The 24,327-nt window shown below is 56.1% G+C and overlaps 1 protein-coding gene across 4 annotated transcripts in view; it reads right to left on the bottom strand.

Moving 5' to 3' along the window:
- CAMK2A (calcium/calmodulin dependent protein kinase II alpha) overlaps window positions 1-24,115 on the bottom strand; it is a 60,765-nt gene extending 36,650 nt beyond the window's left edge. For all 4 annotated transcript variants that reach the window (XM_059698901.1, XM_059698899.1, XM_059698900.1 and 1 more), the window contains exons 1-3: window positions 23,926-24,115; window positions 9,921-10,015; window positions 2,410-2,469 (exon numbers count right to left, since the gene is read on the bottom strand). In XM_059698901.1, the coding sequence (XP_059554884.1) occupies window positions 2,410-2,469; window positions 9,921-10,015; window positions 23,926-23,987 (217 nt within the window). In that variant the 5' untranslated portion in view covers window positions 23,988-24,115. The remainder of the gene's footprint in view (window positions 1-2,409; window positions 2,470-9,920; window positions 10,016-23,925) is intronic.
- Window positions 24,116-24,327: the final 212 nt, after the last annotated feature.

Raw genomic sequence — 24,327 nt, forward strand, 5'->3', positions numbered from 1 at the left:
AGCGTGAGAAGCTCCAAGAAGCCAAGTTGCAGCCAGAACCATCTCAGAAAGGCCTTCCGGGGTCTGCCCCACAGCCATTTGCAGGGAGCTCCAAAGAGACGGGGTTCCAGGTCCACCCTCTCACTAGGAGCCTCAGCCCCTTGAGAGAGGGTCCTCGGGGTTCGAGGGAACAGACAGAACTGGATGGGGGTATTGTTCCTGAAGAGCTGACTTCAGCTCAGACGATGCCTTTGTGCTGATTGTAAAAGGCTGCCCCTCTGAGCAGCCAGGCGAGCCATGGGGGCTGGACTCCAGCCCGATCCAGGGAGAACTCTGGAGTCAGCTTCGGTCCCTGGGGGGTGGCTGACACCGTTTGGAGCCCAGCAGACAGGGCCTCTTCTCACTGCTGTTCTCACATACAAAACCTCCCATCGGTAGAGGCCTCCCTGACGACAAGCTCAGCCCAGCGCCCAGGAGGACAGCCGAATCCAAGGACCACGGGCTACATGACAGTCCCACCCCCGGTGCGGAGACGGGCATGTCTGTGCCCAGTGAATTATGCTGTCACTTTTTTGAATTTTTAAAACATTGTCATAGAACAAACATTCTGTAACCTAGTTTTCATTTATGTGGCTGAACTCACGAATCTCTGACATGCCTGTCATAGTTCTAACAGTTATCATTTTTCTCTTAGAAGTTGAAGGGAAGTACTTTTCCCCCTATCCACACGCCCCCCCCCGCCTTGACAGCACACCCCTGAGGTCCACTTGGGACGCTAAATAGAATGATTGAGAAGGGCCCTGGAGTCGGACTTGCTGGGTTCACCTCCCAGCAACACCTCTTACAAGCTGTGTAACTTCGGGTGAATTCCATAACCTCTCTGAGCCTCCTCTCTTAGTAGCAAGGGTGCTGGCAAGGTACTCAACCCGGTGCCTGGCATCCCAAATGACCTGCTAAACCCTCAGGGTGTCCCCTGCTCCTTGGGGTGGTCTTCTGGGGTCTGCAGGTGGTAATGATACAGAGAGCTACAGTCTGTCAGCCCCAGAACCCATACTTACTGCTCCCCGTTATAGCTGGGAATGAGAGGGAGATGGGGTGCAAATCGGAGGAGGCAGCATTGACCTGAGACAGCGGCAATGAAGTAGCAAAACACATACGCGCGTGTACACACACACACACTCACACCTCCTTTATAGGAACTGTGGGATGTTGTAGTCGGAGATCACTCACAACCTCCTCCGAGATACCGTTGGGGAGTTGGAGCATGGGAGGGCGCCGCACCGTGAGGCCAGGAGCAGACCAGGGACCAGAGTCCAATCAGAGTTCCTCCCACCAGCCACCAGCCGCCCCTTCTCTGGTTCTGGCGCTGGAGCCTCCACGGCTGCTGCTGTTTGTGCCCTGCTCCCCTTCCCAGGCCCAGGGAAGGGGAGGTGCCTTCTGGGTATAAATAGCAGATGGAGATGCTTCTCTCCAGCAGAAGAGTTAACCCTTGGGGCCCTGGGCACAGAGAAACGCTTCCCTGGAGGGAGAAGGTGTGGTGGCTGTCAGAGTGGGTACAGTCCTTAGAGGGCACCGAGGCCTTGCTCCTCAGCGTGTGGTCTGTGAACCGGCAGCCTTGGCATTGCCTCCAAGCACGTTAGAAATGCTAAGTCTTGGGCCCCACCCAGACCCAGATCTGCCGAACCAGAATCTACTTGTTAACACGATGCTCAGGTGGGTCCGACAGCACTCTCCTTGTGAAGGTGAGAGAAAGTGGCTCAGAGAGGGTAGTGCTCCTACCCAAGGTCACACAGCCATTTCCTGCAGAACTTTATCTAGAATCTGTACTTCTTTACCTCAGGACTCTGAACCCTGATAGGCAGGGACACAACCCCTCAGACTGTGCAGGGGTGAGGAGGCGAGTCCGGCCTGCCCTGGGCCCCACCCCTCCACACAGCCTCTGCATGCATTCTATCCCTGGGCAGGGGCCACCTTGCTGCTAGCCTTGAAGGGGCAGGCCAGCCACAGGGCTAGGCAGGTGGGCAGGACCACCGTGCCAGGCTGACTCAGCATGGGGGTGGGTTAGGGAAGTGGGCTGCACTGGCCAAGGCCAAGCTCGGCCTATTTTTGTCTCTCTGGAGAGATGAAAGGCTTCAGGAGTTTTCCTGAAACAGCTTTTCTGAAGGAGGCTGCCGGCAGCGTGGGCTGCGAGGAAGGGCCCCTTCTTCACCTTCCCCCCAACCAAGCTGGTCGCTGAAGAATTTGGAAACCATCAAAGACACCCCCTTTTCCCATCTCCCTTGCCGCCATCCCCAGAAAAGAGAGCAGCTGCCTCCTCACCCTATCAGCAAAACACACACACACACACACACACACCACACACACACACCGCCCAAGATGAGCAGGGCCAAGCCCCACCCTGCACCCCTCACTTGTCCCCCTAGAACTTACCGATGTTGGGGTGCTTCAGCAGGCGGCAGATGCGGGCTTCACGCTCCAGCTTCTGATGGTCTGAAACAGGGATAGAGAGACGCCCAGGTGAGTCCCAGGTGAGGAGGAGCCTCCACCCTCTCCATGTCTCCCTCCTACAGCCTCTTATGATCACCATCTCCCAGGGCAGCCCCGGGCCCTTTCAGGCACGGCTCTGGGTTATCCGGGCAGTGAGAGAGAGGCCGGGTTGCAATGATGCAGAAGTCCCTTCCCTTCTGTGGGCCTCAGGCTCTAGGGCCTCAAAGGAAGACCATCCTTGAGCCCTCCCTATATTGGACCCAAACTCCATGAAGCCAGGCCCGGCTCCTGCTGCCCCTCCTCCAGCGCTGCCCCTCACACTACGCTCCCGCCAGATGAACCGCTGAGGTTCCCTTCTCTGGGCACATCCTGCTCAGTCCTCTCACTTTGGGGCCCTCACACAGCGATTCTCTCGGCTTGGAACACTCCCCCTCAACCTCCCACTGGTCCTTCACTGGCCATCACTCACTCCTACCCGCCCTTAATGTCGCCCTCTCCTGGCAGCCTGCCCTGATTGCCAGGCTGGTGGGCCCCTCCTCTGTGCTCTCCAGGCCCCTGGATAGCACATCTCACTCTTTCTTGTTGATATCTCTACCCTTGAGTGCGGGGACTTGGTCTCTGTTGTACCTCTGGCATCTACCCAAATGCCTGGCACATAGTAGGTGCTCAAAAAATAACTGAATATAAAAACAAATGATGAAATGAGTGAACCTTTCTGAGGGAGTGGGTATTCTCTGCAGAAGAGCTGTATTAATTTGCAGAAGACACCTCCTGTGCAGAGGACACAGAGAGCCCCCCAAAAAATGCAGGGTAGAACTTGTATGTGGCTGAGCCAGAGCTCTCACACCTGCCTTCCAGGACTTTTGTCCAAACCCCTGGGTCTCCCCACTCACCTGGGAGAGAGGCCTGCTTCAGGATCTGCCCCCTGAGGCTGCTGGGCAAGTCATACCCCATTCAGTCCTCCCAACACCCTGGCCGTGGGCATCACTGACCCCACTTTACAGATGAGGAAACTGCAGCCCGAGAAGCCGGGGCCTCATCAGTGGCAGAACTGGGACTGGAAATGTATTTTCTAATTCCTTTCCCGGTGCTTTACCCACAATTCGGTCATTAATGCCTTAATTAAAAAAACACCACCAATAAAACGGAGCCAATTACAAATGTAGAATATTTACCATGTGCTAGGCACTGTGCAGAGAGCTTTATATGCTTGTCAAGCCCTCACTGCAACCCTTTGAGGGGGTGTAATTACTATTCTGCCTTTTAAGAGGAAGAAACAGAGGTTCGGAGAGGTAAGTACCTGCCCAAAGTCACGCCCGTGGTGAGCAGTGGAGCCATGTGTTGTACCCGGGCAGCCAGACTCCAGGAGGGAGCTTTAAAGCCCTGTGCTATACTGTTCTCCACGCCCTGACAAATCCCCACCTCTGCCTGCCCCCCATTCTCAAAGGGGAAAATCGAGCCCCACGGGAGGGCTCTCACAAAGACACTCAGAGGTGGAGCCAGGACTAGAACCCTGGTCTCCCAAGGGCCTCTTCAGAGCAGGTAAGCACCAGGGAGGACGATGAGGATGGAGTCCCAGCCCTTGCCCCCTGGCAGCCAGCCCCCCTTTCCCCGCCCCCTCCATGAGAACAATCACTGGCCATCCTCCAAGGGCTGCAGAAGCCAAGATCAATACTGAAATGTGGCTTTTCCATCAGCAAAGCAATTAAATCCAATCAAGTTTTCATAGAGTGTAAGCTCAACTCCCCAGCTAACGACCAGCTGCAGGCTAAGGAGGGGAGGTGGACCCAGGGGCATCGCCCTAACTCCCCTTCCCTCCCAGCCTCTTTCTTTACCCTTTAGGGTGGGGGAAGGGCAATGCCAAGGCAAAGGAGGGGAATCCCCATCTACCCAGGAAGGCTGGGCCCACCCCCTGCTCCATACCCTGTCCCTTCATCCCTCCATCCCTCCAGCAGAGCCAGAAATCAGACAGGTCAAAGTTGGGCCTATCAGAGGGGGCTGGGGGCCTTCTGGCTCAGGCTACACATGGGGAGGGGCAAATTCAGAATTCCGGTGTTTCCTCCATGTGAGCTTAGCCAGGAACAGAATTATGCCCAGGAATGGAAGAAGAAACCGTTGGTCATGCAACTAACTTGTGCCTGGTCACCAGACCTCACTGCAGGAAATGCTAGGGACTAATCGTTTTTATAAATCTTGTAATCATCTTGTGTGTAGGACAGTTACACTGCATTGCCACTTGCTAAAAGCATTACCTTGAATAGAAACACACGTTACACAATAATTTTTGTGACTCTGTTTGAAAATGTTCTCATTTTCTAATACTATACAGAAAACCTCAAGAAATGTAGGAATTGTATTTCTCTTGACCTCTGAGGCCTCATTCTGTTATGTAGATGGGGAAACTGAGGCACAGGGATAAAGAAGCAGTCACTTTATCAAACTCACTCAGCTAGATGGTCCAGCCTTATTAGAACTCAGAGCTCTGAGAAGCCACTCCTGGACACACCCTCTAACCCTAATCTGTCAAAAGTCCTTAGCAGCCAAGGAGCTCATATATATATATCCTATATAATAAAAGAGAAAAATGGTAATTGAAACGATACCCTTTTCATTGGCTAATCAGGGCTCTATGCAAATTAACTGCCAACAAGATGGCGGTTAATTTGCATATGTAGGCACAATGCAGGGAGGCCAAAGGGAAAGCAGGAAGAAGCCCCCTGCCACTGACAGTGATCGGAAACCCAGTGGGGAGCTAAGAGCTGGGGGGCAGGGCAAAGGCGGCCCTGGGGCCACCTTTGCCCTGCCCCCCAGCCATGATCGGAGAATCAGGCGCCTTTGCCGCCCTGGCCAGTGATAGCAGGAAGTAGGGGTGGAGCCAGCGATGGGAGCTGGGCACGGTCGAAGCTGGCAGTCCCAGGAGCTAGGGGCCCCTTGCCTGGGCCTAAAGCGAAGCCCACGATCGCGGGGCCGCTGCAGCTGTGGGTCCCCGCTGCCTGAGCCGGATGCCTCAGCCAGAGGTGTTAGGCCTGGGCAAGGGGCCGATCCTGCGATTGGAGGGTGAAGGGGGTCAACGCCTGAGGGCTCCCAGTATGTGAGAGGAGGCAGGCTGGGCTGAGGGACACTCCCCCCACACACACACCCAGTGCACGAATTTCATGCACCGGGCCCCTAGTATATATATAAAAGCCAAACAACCAGAATGACCAGAACGACCAGAATCCAGAACAACTGGTTGCTATGACGTGCACTGTGGCCAGCCAACCGGCCCGATCAGGGCTGGAGCAGGCTGGCCAACCTCCTGTGGCCCCTCCCCCTCACTGTCCTGGCCCCAATTGGCCTCGATTGGGGCGGGCCAGCCGGACCCCACCCATGCACAAATTTGTGCACCAGGCCTCTAGTTAATATATAAAATAGACCTTGTCATTGCCAGGCTTCAAACTCCCCAACAGCTTCCTAATGTCCTTATAATACAGTCCAGACTCCTCACTACAGCCAAGACCCTGCTGGGTCCTGCCTCATCTTGGCCTTGCAGTTCCAGCCACCTTGGTCTCCTTTTGAGCCTCAAGCACACCAAACCCTTCCCACCTCAGGGCCTTTGCACTTGCTGTGCCCTCTGCCTGGAATGCTCGTATCCTGGGCCTTCTCGTGGCTGCATCCTTCTTTTTTTCCGAGTGTCCCTCCTGCCCCATCACTTCCCCGTTACCTTGTCTTATTTTCTTCACAACACTCGTCGCTTCCTGAGATTGCCCAGCTTATCTGTCTGTGTTTAATGCTCTTTTCAGTCCCCCTTCCTGAAAACAGGTGCCATGAGAGCAAGAGCTTGTCCGTCAGTCACTACCGCGTTCCCAGGGCTTTAGAGCCCAGCTGGCCGAAGATCCCAGAGCTAAGAATTGGCCGAACTCGGACCTCAATCCATGTTCACAAAGACTACACCATCTTGCCTCCCATGATAATAATTAATTCATTGCTAAAGCCACTCATCCAGCTCAGTAGAGTCCCACGATGGTGAGAGGTCTGAGGGAAGCAAGTCTGCAGCCCTGGAAGGGTCGCCCCCCAATGCCCACAACATGCCTTGTGAACCTTCCCCCTCCCTCCCTGGGGGCAGGCCTCCAGGATGTTGGGGTTGTGGGGACCAGCCCTGCCCAGAGCTCAGCAGGCAGGGGTGGGTGGGGGTAGGTTACAGGGGCCAGCAGGGTGCGGTGGGACAGAGCAGAGGTGGGGGGGCTGCGGGGATACAATCAGGCAGCTCCAGGGCTCTCTGCCTGCAGAGGGGCAGGTTCCTGCTGAGGTGGGCTCCAGGGGTAGATGGGCTCCAGAGGCAGGTGGGTGGCAGGATTGGGACCAGAGGCACGGGCACCAAGAGAGAAAATAGGCCTCCTAGTCTGGGACAGGAAGTGTCCCACCCTCCATGGGCCTCAGCAGGGCTCCCGATCCTGGGAGGTTGGAGAAATAATCCCCAGGACTGAGTGCCAGGCAGGGTGGGAGGAAGATGAGGAGGACAGGAGAGATGCTCCCTCACGTGGGCCTGCGGCTCTGGGGCAGCTGAATGAGCGCAGGCCCTGCTTCCCACCCCATGTCCGGAGGCTGGTCACCAGGGAGCTGACAAGTGGCCCCTCAGTGCCAAGGTGGACAGTGAGGCCTATGGAGGTCGCTGTACCCAGGCCAGTCACCTCTGGCTGCACCAGCCAGGCCCACGTGCCCAGCCATGGTAATGAACTCTCTGGGTGTGCCCGGCGAGCCGGGGCTGGAAAGCACACAGAGCCCCTGGCAGGGACTTCGCTGAGCAGATACTCGCTGACAGGGTTTTGTCAACGCGGAGCCCGGGCCTCACCTACTGAATCCAAGTCCGGGGGTGGAACCGCCCAGGGCAGCTGCAATTTTATAAAGGCTCCCAGGGGATTTGGCAGGGGGCCGGACAGGCAACATTTTTACTTCTCATTTCATGTCTATATGGTTTCTTGGAATTGTCTGTCCTATGAGCATTTTATTGAAAAGACTAGTTTGAAAATACATAAAACAAATATCTCCTGGGTTTTGGAACCGCTGGATAGAAGAGGCTGCCCCACTGAAGGGGAAGCCATAGCTCCATGGGGGTTGGACAGACACCCCAGGTGGGCACAGTCCCCTGCCGGGAGCTGCCAAGGAGCAGCTTAGCGTGCATTGCCAAATAGTCTCAAACCGTTGCCCGCCCCAGGCACCTTGACTAGCAAACAAAGAAACCAGCAAAAAGGAGCTCTGCTCTCCTCCCGCTGGGGAGAAAGCATTGGCAGCTGGCAGGCTCCTTTGGAAAGGTTCCCCCAAGAACATCCCCACTCCCACCCTCCATGCTCCCCCAGGCCTGGGCCACCTTCCTCCCAGGAGGTCAAAGGTTCAACAAATCAAAAGAGGGGGCATGGAGGTTACTGCCTGGCACAGCCCATTGCATACACTGCCCAGGAATGCTTAGCCGCCTTCTAAAAAAGAGGCAATTTCTCTCCATTCTCCCCCATACACGTGTGTGTGTGTGTGTATGTGTGTGTGTGTGTGTGTGTGCGCGCGCGCGCGTATGTTGAACCCACTCAAGACCCCAGCACCCAGGAAGGACCTTGGTTCCTGATCCTCCCTAGTTTCAAAGCAACGTCAACCTGTCACCCCAAGTCATAACTCTGGTCCTGCCTCCACTATTTTTCAGGGATTGGGACAGCTCCCTTGTTTGTCAGAGACACAAAACACAGAGGGCACCAGGCTGCCACTAGTCACCCAGCAACAGCAAGGCCAGTTCCACCATCTGGACAAGAGGCAGCGCTCTAGCTGGCCCTCCTGCCTGTCCTGGCCCCTCCCCACCCTACCCCCACCCCCTGGCTCTGGCTCCAGACCTTTCGTCGGACAGATCTCTCCCCTTCTTCCACATGGGCTTTCATGCTGACCATGTGTCACCGGGGCCCTGGGCTTTCAAAGAATGCCGCCCACCCCACCCCCAGCCTCTTCTCCCTGCAGGACACTGGTTTGCCTATAGGAGAGCTTGGTAACTAGGAGAAAGTGCTGGGCTCCCAAGCACACTGAGTCGGAGAGATGAAAAGCAGCAACACGAGGTCTAACACGGGGCCTGCTGGAAGGCCTGCGGGGGACTGCGGGAACATCCTGATCCAGCCTCCATGAACCCCACACCTGCTGGGCCCCAGCCCAGACACAGCTGCCGCCTGCACCAGGCAAACTCCTGGACTCTGCCAGCCCTAACCCAGCACACGGTGTCTCCCCACCACACAAGCCATGGCTGCACAGCCCACACCTGCACCGTGCCACCCGCCAGAATTCCCTCCACCACCCAGTGATCCCCCCCAGGTCGCTGTTCAGACCAGGGATGGAATCTTTGAAGGGAACCCTCACCAACACCCAACACCCAACACCCTGACCGTGGCCACCACCATGACTGCCCTAGTCACCTGCTACAGAGAGGAAGCAAGACTTCTAGGCAGGCTCCCCAAGTTTTACCGTCCACGTGAATCGCCCGGATCTTAAAATGCAGACTCTGATTGCTTAAGTCTGGAATCAAGAATTTGCATTTTTAACAGTCTCCTAGTGATGATGCTGCTGCTGGTCTAGGATCGCTTCCAAATTAGAATTACCTGGGGATGTTTCCCAGGTCACACATCCCAAGCTAATTAAATCACGACCCCCCCCCCCCCTTGGGAGTGCCCAGGCATCAGGAGTGTTTGAAACTCTCCAGGAGATTCCATGGTGAGCACAGGTTTGGAAGCCACTGTCCCAGGGAGCATCAGGGACCGGAGATCAGACTGGTGTGGTTGACGCCCAGCACCTGGAGTTTGATGGACACTAGCTGAGCACCTTGGCTGTGCAGGGCGCTGTCCTCGGTACTGAGCATGTCACAGGGAATGAGACCCGTCCTTACCCTCTTAGAACTTAGAGTCAGGAGGAAAGATGGATGTTAAACAAGGAACCAAGACAGTAAATGGATTAAGCCCAGGTGTGTGTTGGGGGATGGGGGAAGCCACAGGAAAGTAAACAGTAATGAGAGATATAAAATGGGGGAGACGCCCTCAGATTTGGGGGTCAGGGAAGTCTCTCAAAGTATGCGACCTGAAGCCAACCTTGTAAGGAGCCAGGTAAGGGCATCCGGGCAGAGGAAACAGCGGATGCAGAGGTCTGGAGGTGAGAATGGAGGCGAGAGGCAGAAAAGAAGGGAAAGGAAGTCCCGCTTGGCATCCTCGCCTTCACCTGGATGTTCAGGCAGAGAGCTTGGCCTATCAGAAAGGCTGCGGCCTCCAGCCTAGACCCCACAAGGGTGGAAAACGGAGGGATCTGTTTGCATAGCACCCACCAGAAGAGCTCTCATCCCGGCCCGCAGCATTGCCCCTGGGGACAGACTGCGGCCCTGGTTCTAAGCCGAGGGGTAGAGGGAGGGGTGAAGGGAAGGAGACCCCCCCAAGGCGGGAAGGCGTGGATCTCCCACCTACCTCTGGCCGAGAGTTTCTTGGTGTTGATGATCTTGGCAGCATACTCCTGGCCAGCCAGCACCTTCACACACCTGCGCACCACCGAGAAGGCTCCCCTAGGAGGACAGAGAAGCCAAAGGGGGTGAGGGAAGGCCCCGGAGATGCTGGTGTTGTTGCAGCTCCACCGCGGTGGGTTAGGGAGCCCTCCTTCGGGACTGCTCGAGCTCAGAGGGGATGCTGTGGCCGCTGCAGGGACAGAGACCCAGGAGAACCATGGCTGATGAGCCTTCCAGAGGCCTAGTAAGTCAGGCTCACCAAATTATAAAACATTAGAATCACGTAGTGTTAGAATCACAGAATCTAGGCCCCTGAAAGTGTTTAGTGTGGTTTTTTTTTCTTTGAGTAGGTAACACATTGACATGCTTCAAAGCTCAAAAAATACAAAAGTGTAGATAGTGAAAAAACTCCCTCTCACCCCTGGACCCAACTCCGAGGTCCCCTCCCCAGAGACGGCCAGTGTTACCAGAGCATCTTTCCAAACACTCTCCCCCATGCAAATGCTACTGGGTCTCGCAAGCTGTTCTGCATCCTCCATTTTCCATTAGATGTTTAGGTGAGCCGCCTTCCATTACACAAAGAGCTCCTCACGAGATTGTATTTAATCACATGGCTGTAGTTTACCTAGCCAATCTCTGCTGACGGGCCATCAGGTTAGCTCCAACCTGTAGCGATTACAAACACCGCTGCAACCACTAACCTTCCACATGTGTGTTATAATTACTTTTCCCATGTGTGCAAGTGTTTGTGGTTAAATTTCTAGAACCTGTGTTGTTTGGTCAAAGGGTGGGTGTTGTTTGGTAATTCTGATAGAAATGAGAGATTTTCCGTCTTAGAGATTGTACCGACTTACGGTGAGGGGCCCATTTTCCTCCACTCTTGCCCACGTGGTGTGCTATCAAACTTTCTTATCTTTGTTCGCGAGATCGATAACAAACGGCAACTCAGTGTAGATCTGATTGGTAATTCTCATACTAAGAGTAAAGCTGGGCATCTTTTTCTATGTTTTAGGAGGTTCCTGGGATTTTATCTTCTAAGTATTGGTGGTTTGAAGAGAATTTGAAGTATTTATGTGAAATGTCTCAATTTTTAAATACTGGCACCTTATTCTTTTTAAATATAAACATAGTCTCTGGCCAAACAAAACTAGTTGGAGTATAGAGCTGGCACCTCGGTGCCGTGTTGCACCCTCCACCACAAAGGTCATCTGCTCCAACCCCTTCCCATCACAGAGGCGGCGGCTGGGGGGCTGGAACGGACCGTGGTCGCCAGCATTACCACCCTGAACACAGGCTGACTAACGGTAAGAAGCCAGTCTGTGGGGCAGGCTTCCCCATTTTTAAGGTTCATACAAAGGACCCGGGTGTCTTGCTAAAATGTAGATTCTGATGCCTTCAGTCTGGAGTGGGACTCAGAGCTTCAGCTTCCGTGTAGCTCAGTGTAGATTGCACGAGGTCACACCGCGAGTGCCAGGCAGGGCCGCATCAAGAACTCAGCTATTTGCGTTCCCAGGTTTTCGGCTTTTCCCCCACCACTGAGCCTGCTGCTTCCTGGCCTGCACGTCCAGGCTCCTGCCGTGGGCGCACCCCGTCATATCCTCCAAATATTGATCCCCCTCCTAAGCATACGAGCAGGTCCCAGCCACCAAGGTGTGGCTGGCAGGGACAGAGAAGGACGCTGGCAGGCACCGAGGAAGCCAGCAGGCCGGCACAGAAGCCCTCTCTGCACAGACCCTGGGCATCGTGTCACCGGCTTTGCGTCTGGGCAGCATGAGGGAGCCTGCAGGGAGTGGTGGGACGCTGTGGAGAAAGATGGGAAGAAAGAGCTGGGAGGGAGCTGGGGACTAGGGCGCATGTCCTGGGAGGGAGCTGGAGAAAGCCAGAGCTCACGGGCAGATGGAGAGTCTCGCACAGCAACAGGCCCTCCCCGGGGTGTGCAGCCCCTGCCTGTCCTGCACCCAGAGTAAAGCAGCAGGACCCAGTCACCGTCCCTGGGAAGCCTCCCGTGACGGAGCCTCTGGTTTGCTCTCCCAGACACCGAGACCCCCGCCCCCCCCCACACACACACACACACTCCCCCTCTAGCTCAGGTGTGTGGCTGCTGGTCAGGTTGTCTTCCCCAGGGAGAGGATTCTCAGTCACGGGTGTCAGGACGAGGAACAGGCGCCTGAGGAGCATAGGGCCCAACGTGCCTCCCAAAGGTACCCATGCTCGCCAGGCAGGGGCTGGACCTGTAGACCTTCAGGTCCCTTCTCGGGTCCCCTGCTCAGCCACCGTTTTCAAAGGCCCCAGGAGAGAGACTGGTGCAAGTGGCCACTTCTGGGAAAGGTTCCGAGATCTCCAGGGGGAGACAGGGCCACGAAGGAGGAGGCTCTAAGCTCCCGAGCAGGGCCGGGTTCAGTGCTGCTCACCAGCACCCAGGCCCTGCGTGGTCCGAGCGGGAGTTCAGTTCCTATGGGAGGGAGGGAGGGAATTTCCCCACCAGAGAAATAAAGCCCCATTCTAGATAAAGACCTTAAATCAGTGGTCCTCCAACTGGCTGCTTCAGAACCCCTTGGGGGTGTTTTAAAAATGTGTATTCTAAGGCCCCGTTCAGACCTCTGAGTGGGGCCCCGGGAATCTGTATTTTATTCTAACATGTTGTCCCAGCCAGCTTGGCACTGTCTTGCCCACCTTCTGGGGAAGTCCCGCCTGATGCCCGCCCCGCCCTAGAAACGAGCACTGGTGGGCGTCACAGGGGGCTCTGAGCACGGAGGCCCCAAAGAACCTGCGTCCAGAGTGGGAAGGCTCCTCCGCGCCTGCCCAGGGGCTGGGGCCAGGGAGAGGAGGGGCAGGGGAAATCTGTAGGAAGAATGAGAGCGGGGGCAGCGAGCCTGCTGCCCTAACCTCCTCCTCTTTTATCTTCTGCATCAGAAGGGCATGCTTCTGCATTCTGGTCCAGCGTGAGCGAGTGGCCACAGCGCAGCTGCCTTGGCAAACAGAAGAGCCAGCCCACTCCTCCCCCGGGCCTGAGCTGAGCAGGTGGCCAGCAAGTGGGTGGGCAGGAGCTTGGAAACAGGACAGAGAGGGAGAGAGGGGAGGAGGCCCAGGTGGGGAGGGCAGGGCAGAGGAAGTGACCAGGGCTCCCAAGAGGAAGGGATGAGGCCTGCACGTGAGGGCTCTATGTGAGTGCAGGGTGTCATGGGAGGGTCCTGGGAGTGCCTGGGAACGTGTCCTGGGTGTAAAGGGGTCGAGGAAACGTGTCTGCTCACAGGTGTGTGTCGGCAGCCCTGTCAGTGCCCTGATGTCCGTGATGCCATGTGGCTCTGGGTGGGACAGAGCACAGATGCATCACCCTTGGGTCTGAAGTGTGTATCCACGTTATTAAGAGGGTCACAGAATGTGGGCAGGGAGGGGTGCGTGTGAGACAGAGAGACACTGGGGGTCAGGATCTCAGGCCTCCGTCATGCTGGGAGGTCTTGGGCAGGGGAATGGCCTCAGTGGGCCTCAGTGTCTTCATCTGCAGCATGGGGGTGGGGTCTGGAGGAGGCGAACTAGCAGAGGCCTTTCCATCTTTAATATTCCACACCAGCGCCGCCCAGCAGAACGTGCTGTGTGTGATGATGGAATGAGTCCGCGCTGTCCGATGGGCAGTCGCTAGCTTCCTATGACTGTGGCACCTGCCATGGGGCTAGAGGACTGAAGATCTGAGTGTTTCATTCTAGCTCACGGAAATAACTGTATGTGGCGAATGATCCCGTGTTGGGTAGTGGAGTCCTATGTGGATGACAGGCTCTTCAGAACCAGAGCAAGCAGAGTTCAAATCGTGCTTCAGCCGCTTACTGGCAAGCGCCTTAACCTCGGTGAGCCCCTTTCTGCCCTGTGAAATTCGCTGAGAGCTGTGCCCACCCTGTGCAGCTTTCTCAATGACTCATGGTAATAAGGTATGCGATGGGTTAGCACAGTCCCTGGAGTACAGTAAATGCTCAGGAAACAACGCCTTTTATAGGCGTCATTACCTACGAGGTGCTGCGAACAGCTGGCATCATCAGAAACAAAATGGACCTTGTTTGCCAGGCCCAGGGAAGAAGCAAGCTAGGAGAGGAGGTGGGGGCCATGGTGAGGAGGGGCTGCACCCCCAAACACAGCAGCCTGCCCCGGGGTGTGTGCGGGCATGAATGTGCGCGGGAAGGAGGCCGTGCCGGGGCTGCCCAACCTCTCCCACTGACAGATGGAGAGGGCGTGCGGTGAGAGTGGGTCCAGTATGGCCGAGAATGTGGGAACGTGCTAATGGGCTGTGAAAAGCAAGAATCACACTGGGAAATTGCTTTCTGGCTGCCTGGCAGGCGTGTGTCCTGGGACTTACTGGCCGCCAGCCCACAGGGGCTCATCACCCTCTCCGGCCGGAAACACCCTGAAATGCTCACATGGCAGTGAGGTGCAGCGCCAGGAGCATTGCATGGGGAGTGGGAAGACCTGGGTCCTCACACAGCTCGGTTTCCAGCTCGCTTATCCTTCTGGGCCTCAGTTTCCCTGTTTGAAAGATGGAGACGAGGAGCCCCAGCCCCACTTCTTTCTGAGCCATTTGTGGGAGCCTCTACTCCGCAGGGATGGGGAGAGATGCCTGCTACCCAAGACTGGTCACTGCCAACACCCTCTAGAGCAGCGGTTCTCAACCTGTGGGTCGCTACCCCTTTGGGGGTCGAACGACCCTTTCACAGGGGTCGCCTAAGACCATCGGAAAACACATATATAATTACATATTGTTTTTGTGATTAATCACTATGCTTTAATTATGTTCAATTTGTACCAATGAAAATACATCCTGCATAACAGATACTTACATTATGATTCATAACAGTAGCACAATTACAGTTATGAAGTAGCAACGAAAATAATTTTATGGTTGGGGATCACCACAACATGAGGAACTGTATTAAAGGGTCGCGGCATTAGGACGGTTGATAACCACTGCTCTAGAGGACCCCCCCCCCCCCCGACCTTCCCCCGAGTACTCAGAGCCTGCAGGTCTCAGCAGACAGGGACACTGTTAATGACCCTGTGGAGACCACACAGTCACCAACCCCTCCCTCCACTCTGTACTCCTTGGAGGTCTGGTTGCCAGGGGTCCTGACAATCTTCAGGGTCTTCACGTCACTGGCTACTTCCTCCAACACACCCAGGTCTCCCTCATTCTGGAAAAATAAACAACCATCCTGCCCCCAATATTTAAAAATAAATAAATTTAAAACGAAGAACCTTTCTCTCGACTCAGCAGCCTGGGCCACTTCCTTCCTCCCTTCCTTGCTGCCAAATTTCCAGAACAAGTGTCCGACATCCGCCACCCCCTCTTCCCACCTCCCACACTCCGTGCACCCACCACAATCTGGCTCCCACCCCCGGGCTCCCTGGGAGAAAAGCTGTGCCAGGCCCGCCCACCCAGTGCCCCCCCAGCCTCAGCCCCACTGCTGCTGATCGGCCTTGCCTGCCCGTATCAGGTGGTTGGCCCCATTGACCACCCAGCTTCGAGCCCCCCTCTACTTTTGGTTTCTGGGTCACGGCATCTGCCTGGCACCCCCCTCGCTGACATTGTGTTCACTTCGTCCTCTTCCTCCCAACATCGCTGTTGCCCGTTCTCTCTCCATCATTCTCTTACCATTTCCCCTTCATCCCATCAACCCAGGCCATTAGCTGGGGTCTCTGGGGAGACTCTGGGCATTCGTGAACACACGTGCAATTTTAATAAAATTATTCTGTGTCTGTGCATTGTTCCGAGCAGAGGATGCATATTTTTCGTCAGCTTCACAAAGGATTCTGTGAGCCCCCTCGCCCCCCCAAAAAAATGGTGGAAGCCATTGGCCATCATCCAAGATGGAAAGTTGCTTCTAGCTAGCACCCCTCTCTCCAGAATTCTAGTCCTAGATTCCTAGCTACTCCATCTTGTCTGGATGTTGGTGACAGGCACCGGACAATCGATGTCCAGTCTTCTCCCCAAAGGCCTCCCCACTGCCAGTGAAGACACCTAAGCATTCTCCCTCCCTGAGATGAGGGTGGTTTCAGAAGTGCCTGGTCAAATGCAGGCAGACCTGCTATCTGTGGGAGGATTCGCATCCAAAACCTCTTGGTGGCCAGCAACTCATAGCCCAAGTCAGCGGATCTGATCGCTCAGCACAGAGCACGGCCTGGGCATGTGGAACCCAGAGCAGACAGGGTTAGAATGTCTGGGGAAAGGGACAGAGCTGGGGTAGGCCATGGGAGCAGCTCCTCAGGGGGCCAGTGTGGGCCACATGTGGCTGCATCAGAAGCTTGTATGCCTTGTAATATCTTACCATAGAGGTCTACCATCTCCCCATTCCACAGATGGAGAGACTGAGGCCAGGACCTTGAACCCAGTATTCCTGCTTCATCTTCCAGTGCTCTTTCCAAGACCCATACTCTCAGATCAGAAGGGCCCCTCCCTTGGGGGTCCACAGGTAGGCTTTAGAGTAGGGGGACCTGGGGAAGTAATATACAACATTCTGTGTGAGTCACAGTGAGGTGCATTTTTCTGGGGCGAGTGGCCGTGGCTCGTAGGAGAGTCTGTGAGGGCTCCTAGATTCCCAAAACAATTAAAAACCTGGTGTCAGATTTGTTCGGAAACAAAAGGATTACCCTGTCCCCACAACATCCGCCTCTATGTACTTCGAGTAAATCCCTTCACTTTTGTGGGCCTCAGTTTACTCATCTGTGAAATCACCTGTTGGTCAGTCACTTTTAAGCCCCCTCTCTTTGTATTTCTTTTTAAGCAACAGTACCCTTTCTTTATAACAAACAAAACATAGCTATGCAAGTCCCCGAATGGCCAACAGAGCAGGGGAAATAGGCGTTGGGGCTCAGGATCCCCTCTGCTTGGTTTTCTCTCTCTTCTCCCCAGCTCACCACAGCAGCTCTGCCCAGAACTCCACAAATGACAGCATTTTACAGCCAGAAAATCCTAGGCCCTGTTACAGAAACCGCGCGTCCCTCCTCCCGGCCCGGCTGCAGCCGCCCACTCTCAGACGCCAGAAGATGCCGCAGGGACATTGTGTGTTGGAGCTGTCCCGCACCCCCGGGCCTGCCCCACGCCAACCCAGCAGAAGTCTTGTGGGGGACACAGAAGGCCTGGGGACCGGAAGATTCTGTTTGCTGCAGGGAACATTGAACCAACAGAAGTTCCTTGTTTGGGCTGTGCCTGGGTTTTCTTGAATGGGTTACCAAAAGGGAACTGAAAAATTATTCACAGAACTTGGAGACAGGGCCAGAGCAGGCAAAGCAGGGGGGTGCTGAGGGGCTGTTTCCTCTCCAGCCTCAGATGGCCTCCTGGCCGGCTCTGTCCACCTGCACACCCCCAAGGCTCCCAGAGGCTCAGAGAGGTGCCCCAAGGGCCAAACACTGGACTGGAAAGAGGCGAATGATGTGCCCAAGTCTCCTGTGTTACTGGCTTGTGTGACCTCAGGCAAGCGTCTGGCCCTCTCTGGGCCTCAGTTTTCCATCCGTAAGTCAGGGCGCACTCCTCACTCCACTATTCTGAGTGGGACCGAGGATATTCTGGCCCCTAAACCATCTCCCACGTCACACATGCAGCAAAGCATCTCACTGGGCGAGGGCAGGGAGGTGGGCACGAGGGGACAGAGGCGCGGGGGTGGGACAGGGCTGTGAGTGTGCATATCCCTGCTGCCAGAGTGCCCGCTGTCTCCTGAGGGCATGTCCATCCAGGGGGCAGAGGAGCAGTTCTGACCATTAAAAGGTTCTTTGTTTCGTTGAGCTGGAATCCACCTCCCTGTTCCTCTACACACTTGGTCCTGCTCTGCCTTCCGGGGCCACATGGAGCAGTCTGCTCTCTGCCCTAGGGCCCCAGGACATCCCCGCAGAGATGAGGGGAAAGGACACCCCCATCTCAGGGTCTCTTCTTCCTGCTGAAGTCCCCCAGCTCCTTAGCCCTCTCTCACTTGATGTGGCTTTCAGACCTTCGACGCCCTGCCTGCCCTCTCTTCTAGACAATCAACAGGTTTTTCACATTCCTTCTAGGCTCCCGGAATCCAAAGGTTGGGGGCAGGCTGAGCAGGTCTAAGAAGAGGGAGACCCTCCATTCCCCCAGGACTGACATGTTCCATCAAAATACACACCTCAGAGCCTTTGCCTGTGCTGTTCCCACTCTGAGGAACACTCTTCCACCTCTGCCCTCTGATGAACTCTTATTCAGCCTCCAGCTTCCCAATGTCACCTCCTCAGGGAGCCCTCCCTAATACCTTCCTTACCCCAACTAGTTGGGGTCTCTTCGTAGCTCATAGCTCCATGTTTGTGCTCATATCCTTGTCCGGTTGCATTTAAATAACTTCTGGCGTGATTTAATTAACGTCAGCTTCCCATTGAATCCTAAGTCTTGCATGTGGCACCTGCTGGGAGCAGAGTATGGGCTCAGGAAACACTTGTTGAATAGATGCCAGAGTCATAGATGCTCCTCCTTTTAGGTGATCCCCAAGACACCAGGCCTTCAACCTTCTCCAGCACAGAACATCCCACTGGCCTTACAGCCCCACCTGCCGTCTTGGTGGGCAGCCACGCCCCAGGAGCACCCAGAGAGCCTGGGCTGTGCTTCAGCCGGTTTCGACATGCTCTGGGGGCTGCCCCAGGCTGGCCTGGGATAGGAGGCTTCCTACTGGCCACAGAGGGGCTCCAAGGAGAACGTGACATGGGCAACATGCGCACAGGAGGGTGAACTGTGTGGCCAAGAGACCCCCACACACAAAGACAGGGCAGGGAGGAGAAAGAAAAAGAGATAGAGGAGACAGAGACCAGAGAGACACAGAGAAAGGGAGAGAGGGAAGGGGAGATAGAGATATAGAGACAGAGGAGAGAGAGAGAGAGAGAGAGAGAGAGAGAGAGAGAGAGCCCAGAAGCCCGGCCAGGTATCATGTTGCTCTCTCTGCACTGGGAGATAAACTTGTACTTAAAGCCCAGTTGGAGCCAGTGTGTGTGTGCCCTCATGCATATGTATGCACGTGTGTGCATGCATGTGCATGTGCATGTACGTGTGTGCGCGCACTAGCAAAAGGATGCTGGTGTTGCATCCCAGGGCTCTGCCCTCACCCCGCTGAGAGAGCCGGGGCCCCAGCCTGCAGGGGTGCTGGCAGCAGTGTCACTGTGTGCCTGTGCAGGAGGCGGGCAGGCGGGCGGCTCGGCAGAGTGTCAGTGTGTCTCAGCCTGTGTGGGGGCGGCTGCGTGGGGGCGGAGGGCTGCCGCATGCACCAGAACATGTGCGTGCCTGCCGCTCTGATGGCTTGCAGGGGGAGGGAGAAAGGCTGTATCCTCCCTTGTCCCTGCCACCCCCTCCTGAGGACCTACGCCCCAACTTTCCATCCTTGGCGTCTGGCCCCTGCACATCATCGGGCCCCCTCCCCTGGCTTGGCACTGCCTCTCCCTGTGGCCTTGGGCAAACCATTTCATTTCTCTGTGGGTATTGACTTCACCATCTGTGCTATGAGTAGAGACGTGCCCATGGTCCTTTCAGTCCTGAGGTTCTGGGAGCGTGTGCCTCCCACAGAGGGAGCCTAAAGAGGACAGCAACTCTAATGGGGGCGTTTTAGCATCTGCCAAGTTATTCCGATCCCATTATACAGATGGCAAAGTTGAGGGACACCGAGGACAAGGGATCCATCCAGGGTGGCCCAGTAAATGAGAGGCAGAATCGTTATTGGAAAACAAGCCACAGCTCAGAGTCCCTTCGCCCACCAGACCATCGCCCCTCTTCCTAGTAGTGTTCCCCAGACACAGCACCAGGAGGGGACCCTCTCATCAACGTTCCCCCATATGCAGGTGCCGGAGACCTACATGCAAGTCTAAGCCCTGTCCCCAGTCCCCGGAGCCAGTCATCCCATCTGCTCAAGCGTCAGTCTGCTCATCTGTGAGATGGATAAGTAAGCCCCCGGCCTCCTGCCAGATGAGCTTATCGGGGGAGAACAGCCCCGCCGGCCCCACAGTGCTATGAATGTAATAGGTTATTAGAAGCAAAACAAACACACGACACCCATCTCCAGGCGGTGCGTCCATGCCCAGGTGCCCTCTCTCCGCAGTGTTACATCATCGAGCCTCCTAACAGCTCGGGAAGGACCAGAGAGCTACACACATTGGGCAGACATTAGAGTTTGGGTCCCCAGAGGGGCACCCAGGACCCTGGACACCCAAGTGCAGGGAGCTGCCTCTGGACCCCAATATGGACCCCTGATCAGCCCAGCCCATGGCCGATTCACCACACAAAGCAGAGGGAGCAGCGGTTCCAGAGCCAGCTCTCCGTCCGCCCTCTGCCAACCTCGCTGGCCCTTGAAAGCCCTCCCCCAGCCCCACACGCCCTTGAGACAGTTTCAGATCCCTGTGTCTCGGGAGAAAAGAGTGGGCTGCACCCACTCTCCGGTCTCCCTCCCTCTCCTTCTCTCAAGCACTGTCTCCTTCCGAGGCTCCTTCTTATGCCTGGTGATTACACAGGCTGCAGGGCAGTTCTCGCTCCCTAACCTCCCCGGGCAGTGGGAGCCAAAGCCCAGAGAATGTCAGAGGCTGGAGGAGGCACCCCCTGCTCCACCTGCTGGAAATAACCCCTTCCCCTGATCCCAGTCTCCGGAGAACGGAGAACGCCTGTCTGGTCTGCCGGGAGCGATGGCCCGACTGCCAGGCCCACCCTGACCCTGAGCTGGTGTCGCTGCAGCCTGCCTCCCAGTGAGCTTCTGTGCTCCTGAGGTCCGGCTTTCATTTCTCTCGTTCCCTGGGAGGAAGGAGGATTGGGGTCGAGGGAGGGGAGAGTGAGCGAGGCTCTGGGTCCAAGAGACAGCCCCACCTCACCCCTCTCAGGAACCTGGAATCAATTCCTGGCTTATCTGACTCACATCTGCAGTGGGACCTTCCTCCAGTGGCATCGAGAGCCCTTAGAAGCCCCTGCCCAGGGCACTGACTCCAGCCCACACCCCCAGCTGGCTGCCCACCAGGAGGGAGACGGGCAGCTTCGGTTCCATCCACAGCCAGCCCTACCCCTGGGCTCCTTGAAGGAAGGCCTGCAGTCGCCAGCCAGACCTCATCGGGCAGGACACCAGGAAGCCCTCGAGAGGCATGTGCCCCCCTCTCCAGCTGGGCAGCCCAGGGCCCTGCCGAAGGACGTCTAAAGGCTCCCGTGTCCCCTTGTAGGGCCCACGCAGCTGTCTCTGCCAGTCACCCTGCCAGTGATCTGGAGTGGGCTCCTGGAACAGGGGCTCAGCTTTGGGTGGTGACTGCAGTGTCCTGAAGTGCTGCCATGGCCCAGGTCCCTCCAAGCTGGCAGGGACCTCGAGTCACCAAACTGAAGGATGGGCCCTGCACGCATCTTTGGTGCACCAGTCCCCAGAAGCAACGCTGTCTGGAAGGCCCACTGTGTGCCGGGCTTGTCACTACGTCTTCACGTGCGTCATCTCATCTCATCCTCACAGCCTTTTTTTATCTCCAGATTAGAGGTGTGTGTGTGGGGGGGGGGGGGGGCGGCGGGGGAAGAAGTGCCATAGCCTGTCCAACATCACTGTGGGTGGTGAGGTCCAGAGCCTATACCCTGTGCTGGGCACTGTTCCTACTGGCCTCTTGGGCTGAAGCTGTCATGCAGAGCAGAAGACCCCCTCCCCGCAGTACCTTGGCCTTTTTAAACTAGGATCAGAGGTGTGGGTCCTCATCCCCTTCTTTCCAATGCAAGCATCCTTAACCTGAGGCCCAGCCGCAGCCTTCCTGGGGCCCTGCAAGCTCCTGACATTGCATGCAACACATCTTAGTTTTGCGCATTTTCCTGAGGAATGTAGACTTAGCCTTTCGTCAGATTCCTGGAGGAATATGTGACCTAGAAAAGGTTAAGAGCACTGATGATTCTGGAAGGGAGAGATCTGAAATGGATTAGACAAGGCCTGGCCACGCCTGCCACCCTCAGCGTTCCTGCCATGGACACACCAGGGCTCCCTGTCTCCTGAAGTGCTGCCATGGCCCAGGTCCCTCCAAGCACCCTGGCAGGCAATGGGGCTGAGAAGGCTCTCTGCCAAGTCGCCCCCACAGCACCCAGTCTTCATGAGCTCCATCTCCTCATGGGGTAAAACATCACTTTTATTGTCATTTTGAGCACCTGAGTCACACTTTAACTCCATTTCACTGCGCTCTGTGACGCAGTCCTGCCAGCGCACCCTGAAAGGCAGCTCCCAGCTAATCAGGGACTCCTGCCTTCCAGTGGGCCCTGGAAACCAGCTGAGAAGGGGGTCCCCACACAAACTTGGCAGACAGCCTCAGTCCTCCAGGGAAGCCCTAAACATTTTGTTCCTGCTGCCTCCCCAGCACAAAAACACACTCAGAAAGACAGGTAGTCTGCAGACAAGAGTAGCACACGTCTGCACAGGGGTGTCTGTACGAAGGAACTGGTGTGTGCCTGTAGGTGTCAGGCTTGCCCAGTGTGCAAGTGTGTGTGTGTGTGTGTGTGTGCAGGCAGCCTACTTGTACACAGCCACAGGCCCACCTCCTACACATATGCAGGCACCAGCAAGAGCTCAAAACACCCACACTCCCACCCTAGCCTGTGGGCTCAGGCCTCACACGCACACACATAAACCTTCCTGTGTGCATGTTCCCAGGTCCTCACACGGAAATGCATGTCCAGACCTCATAGGGACACCACTGTGCCTAAGTCTCAGATGTGCATCCTTACACAAACATATATTTGCACATGCCCAGACCTCACACATATTTGCCGGCTGATGTGCACACAGCTGACTTGCCATACATGTAACGCACGCTCACACCTTCACTTCCATGCAAACCAGCCAACAGCGCTCCTTGTGCCACTTGCACACATCCACGCTTGCAGGGCACACTTGCATTTTCAGGCTTCACACACTAGCACCTCCTCCTGGTGCACACACTTGGACACTCGCACACCCTTTCAGTGCACAGAGTGTACGCCAGAGTCAGTCCTTATACAACACACACCAAATGAACACTTGTGTGTGCACTTCCTGACCTCACAGCAGCCCGGACCTGCTTACAGAGCCCCTCTCCCTGCACTCCTGCCGCTACACCGAGGGCATTGGAGTGGTTTTGCCCAAAGGGCAAACTGCCTCCAAACTGTACCCTTACCCTGGATCCATTCCTGCATCTTCCACAAATTCTACTGGAGGCATCCAGGAATGCTTCCCTAACACTCCATCACCTTAGGGCTACCCCAAGGGGCTCTTCGTCCCCCATCTTCCCACCCTTCTCTCCACACCAGTCATCAGAGGCAGAAAATGAGCTCTGGGCTGGACAACTTCGCCAAGGACCAGCGCTGGTGCACCTCACACCACTAGCCCCTGCAACTGCAGTGCCCCCTCCCAACTTGCCTGGCTGCCCTTCCCCTCCTCCCAACCCCTGAAAGCCTCAGCCTTTGCTCAGTTATTAACCCCTGCTGTGCCGATAACCTCACTCCTACAGGAGCTGGGAGGGGAGAGTTGGGGAGGATGAGCTTCCAGGGAGAAGTTGGCTGTTCTGCCATCGTGGAAGCTGCCTAGTCAGGGAGGACTTCCCGGGAGGTGCTGAACTCTCTGTCACCAGAGGCACCCACATGGATGCCAGTTGGCCGCCTCCAGAGAAATTCACAGGGAATTCCAGCCTTGGACTCAGCTGACAGGAAAATCCCTTTTTAACCCCGAGTTTCTAAGAATCCGTGTGCACCCAGGTCATGGATGTGTGTGTGCACATACATGTGTGTGCACTCACTGGCCTGCATCATCAATCCTTCACCTCTATACTCACACTCGCGCAGCTGGTTTTGGCACATCTGTGTACCCACAAACATGCCCGTGCCAGTTCTGGACACTCTGCACATGCAAGTGCCCCCAAACACATACAGCCTTCCTCCCTCTGTGAGCACGGGAAACACCGCAGGTGCACACCCCCACCCATGGCACGGAGTCCCTGGGCCCTCCAGGACTCCTTAAGGTGTAACTCACTTTCCCAATTCCTCGAAGAGCTGGTACTCTTCCGTGAAGCGGGTGCAGGTGATGGTGGCCATCCTGGTGCCGTGCGGGCAGGCGAGGACCAGGGCTGGGGCACTGCTGTTCTGCTCCCGGAACCAGGAGCCACTCGCCTGCCCGTGCTGCCGAGTGAGAACCTAGAACCGGCTTGACTGAGGAGCCCCCAGCTTCTGAGCAGGGCACTGTGGCTGCTCACAGCCTCGCGAGCCTTCGTCAGCATCCAGGTCCCCATGGCAACCAACTCGGAAACGCCCTGTTCCCGTTGCCCCGGTAACTGCCTCCCCAACACCTGCCTGCCTTCCACTGTGAAACCTGCTCCTCCAGGACACCCTGGCCTGACCGCACACAATACTGCAGGCATGTGTGGGCTGGGGGCAG

The sequence above is a fragment of the Myotis daubentonii genome, chromosome 5 (assembly GCF_963259705.1).
Source record: "Myotis daubentonii chromosome 5, mMyoDau2.1, whole genome shotgun sequence".
In the NCBI taxonomy this organism is placed as follows: Eukaryota; Metazoa; Chordata; class Mammalia; order Chiroptera; family Vespertilionidae; genus Myotis; species Myotis daubentonii.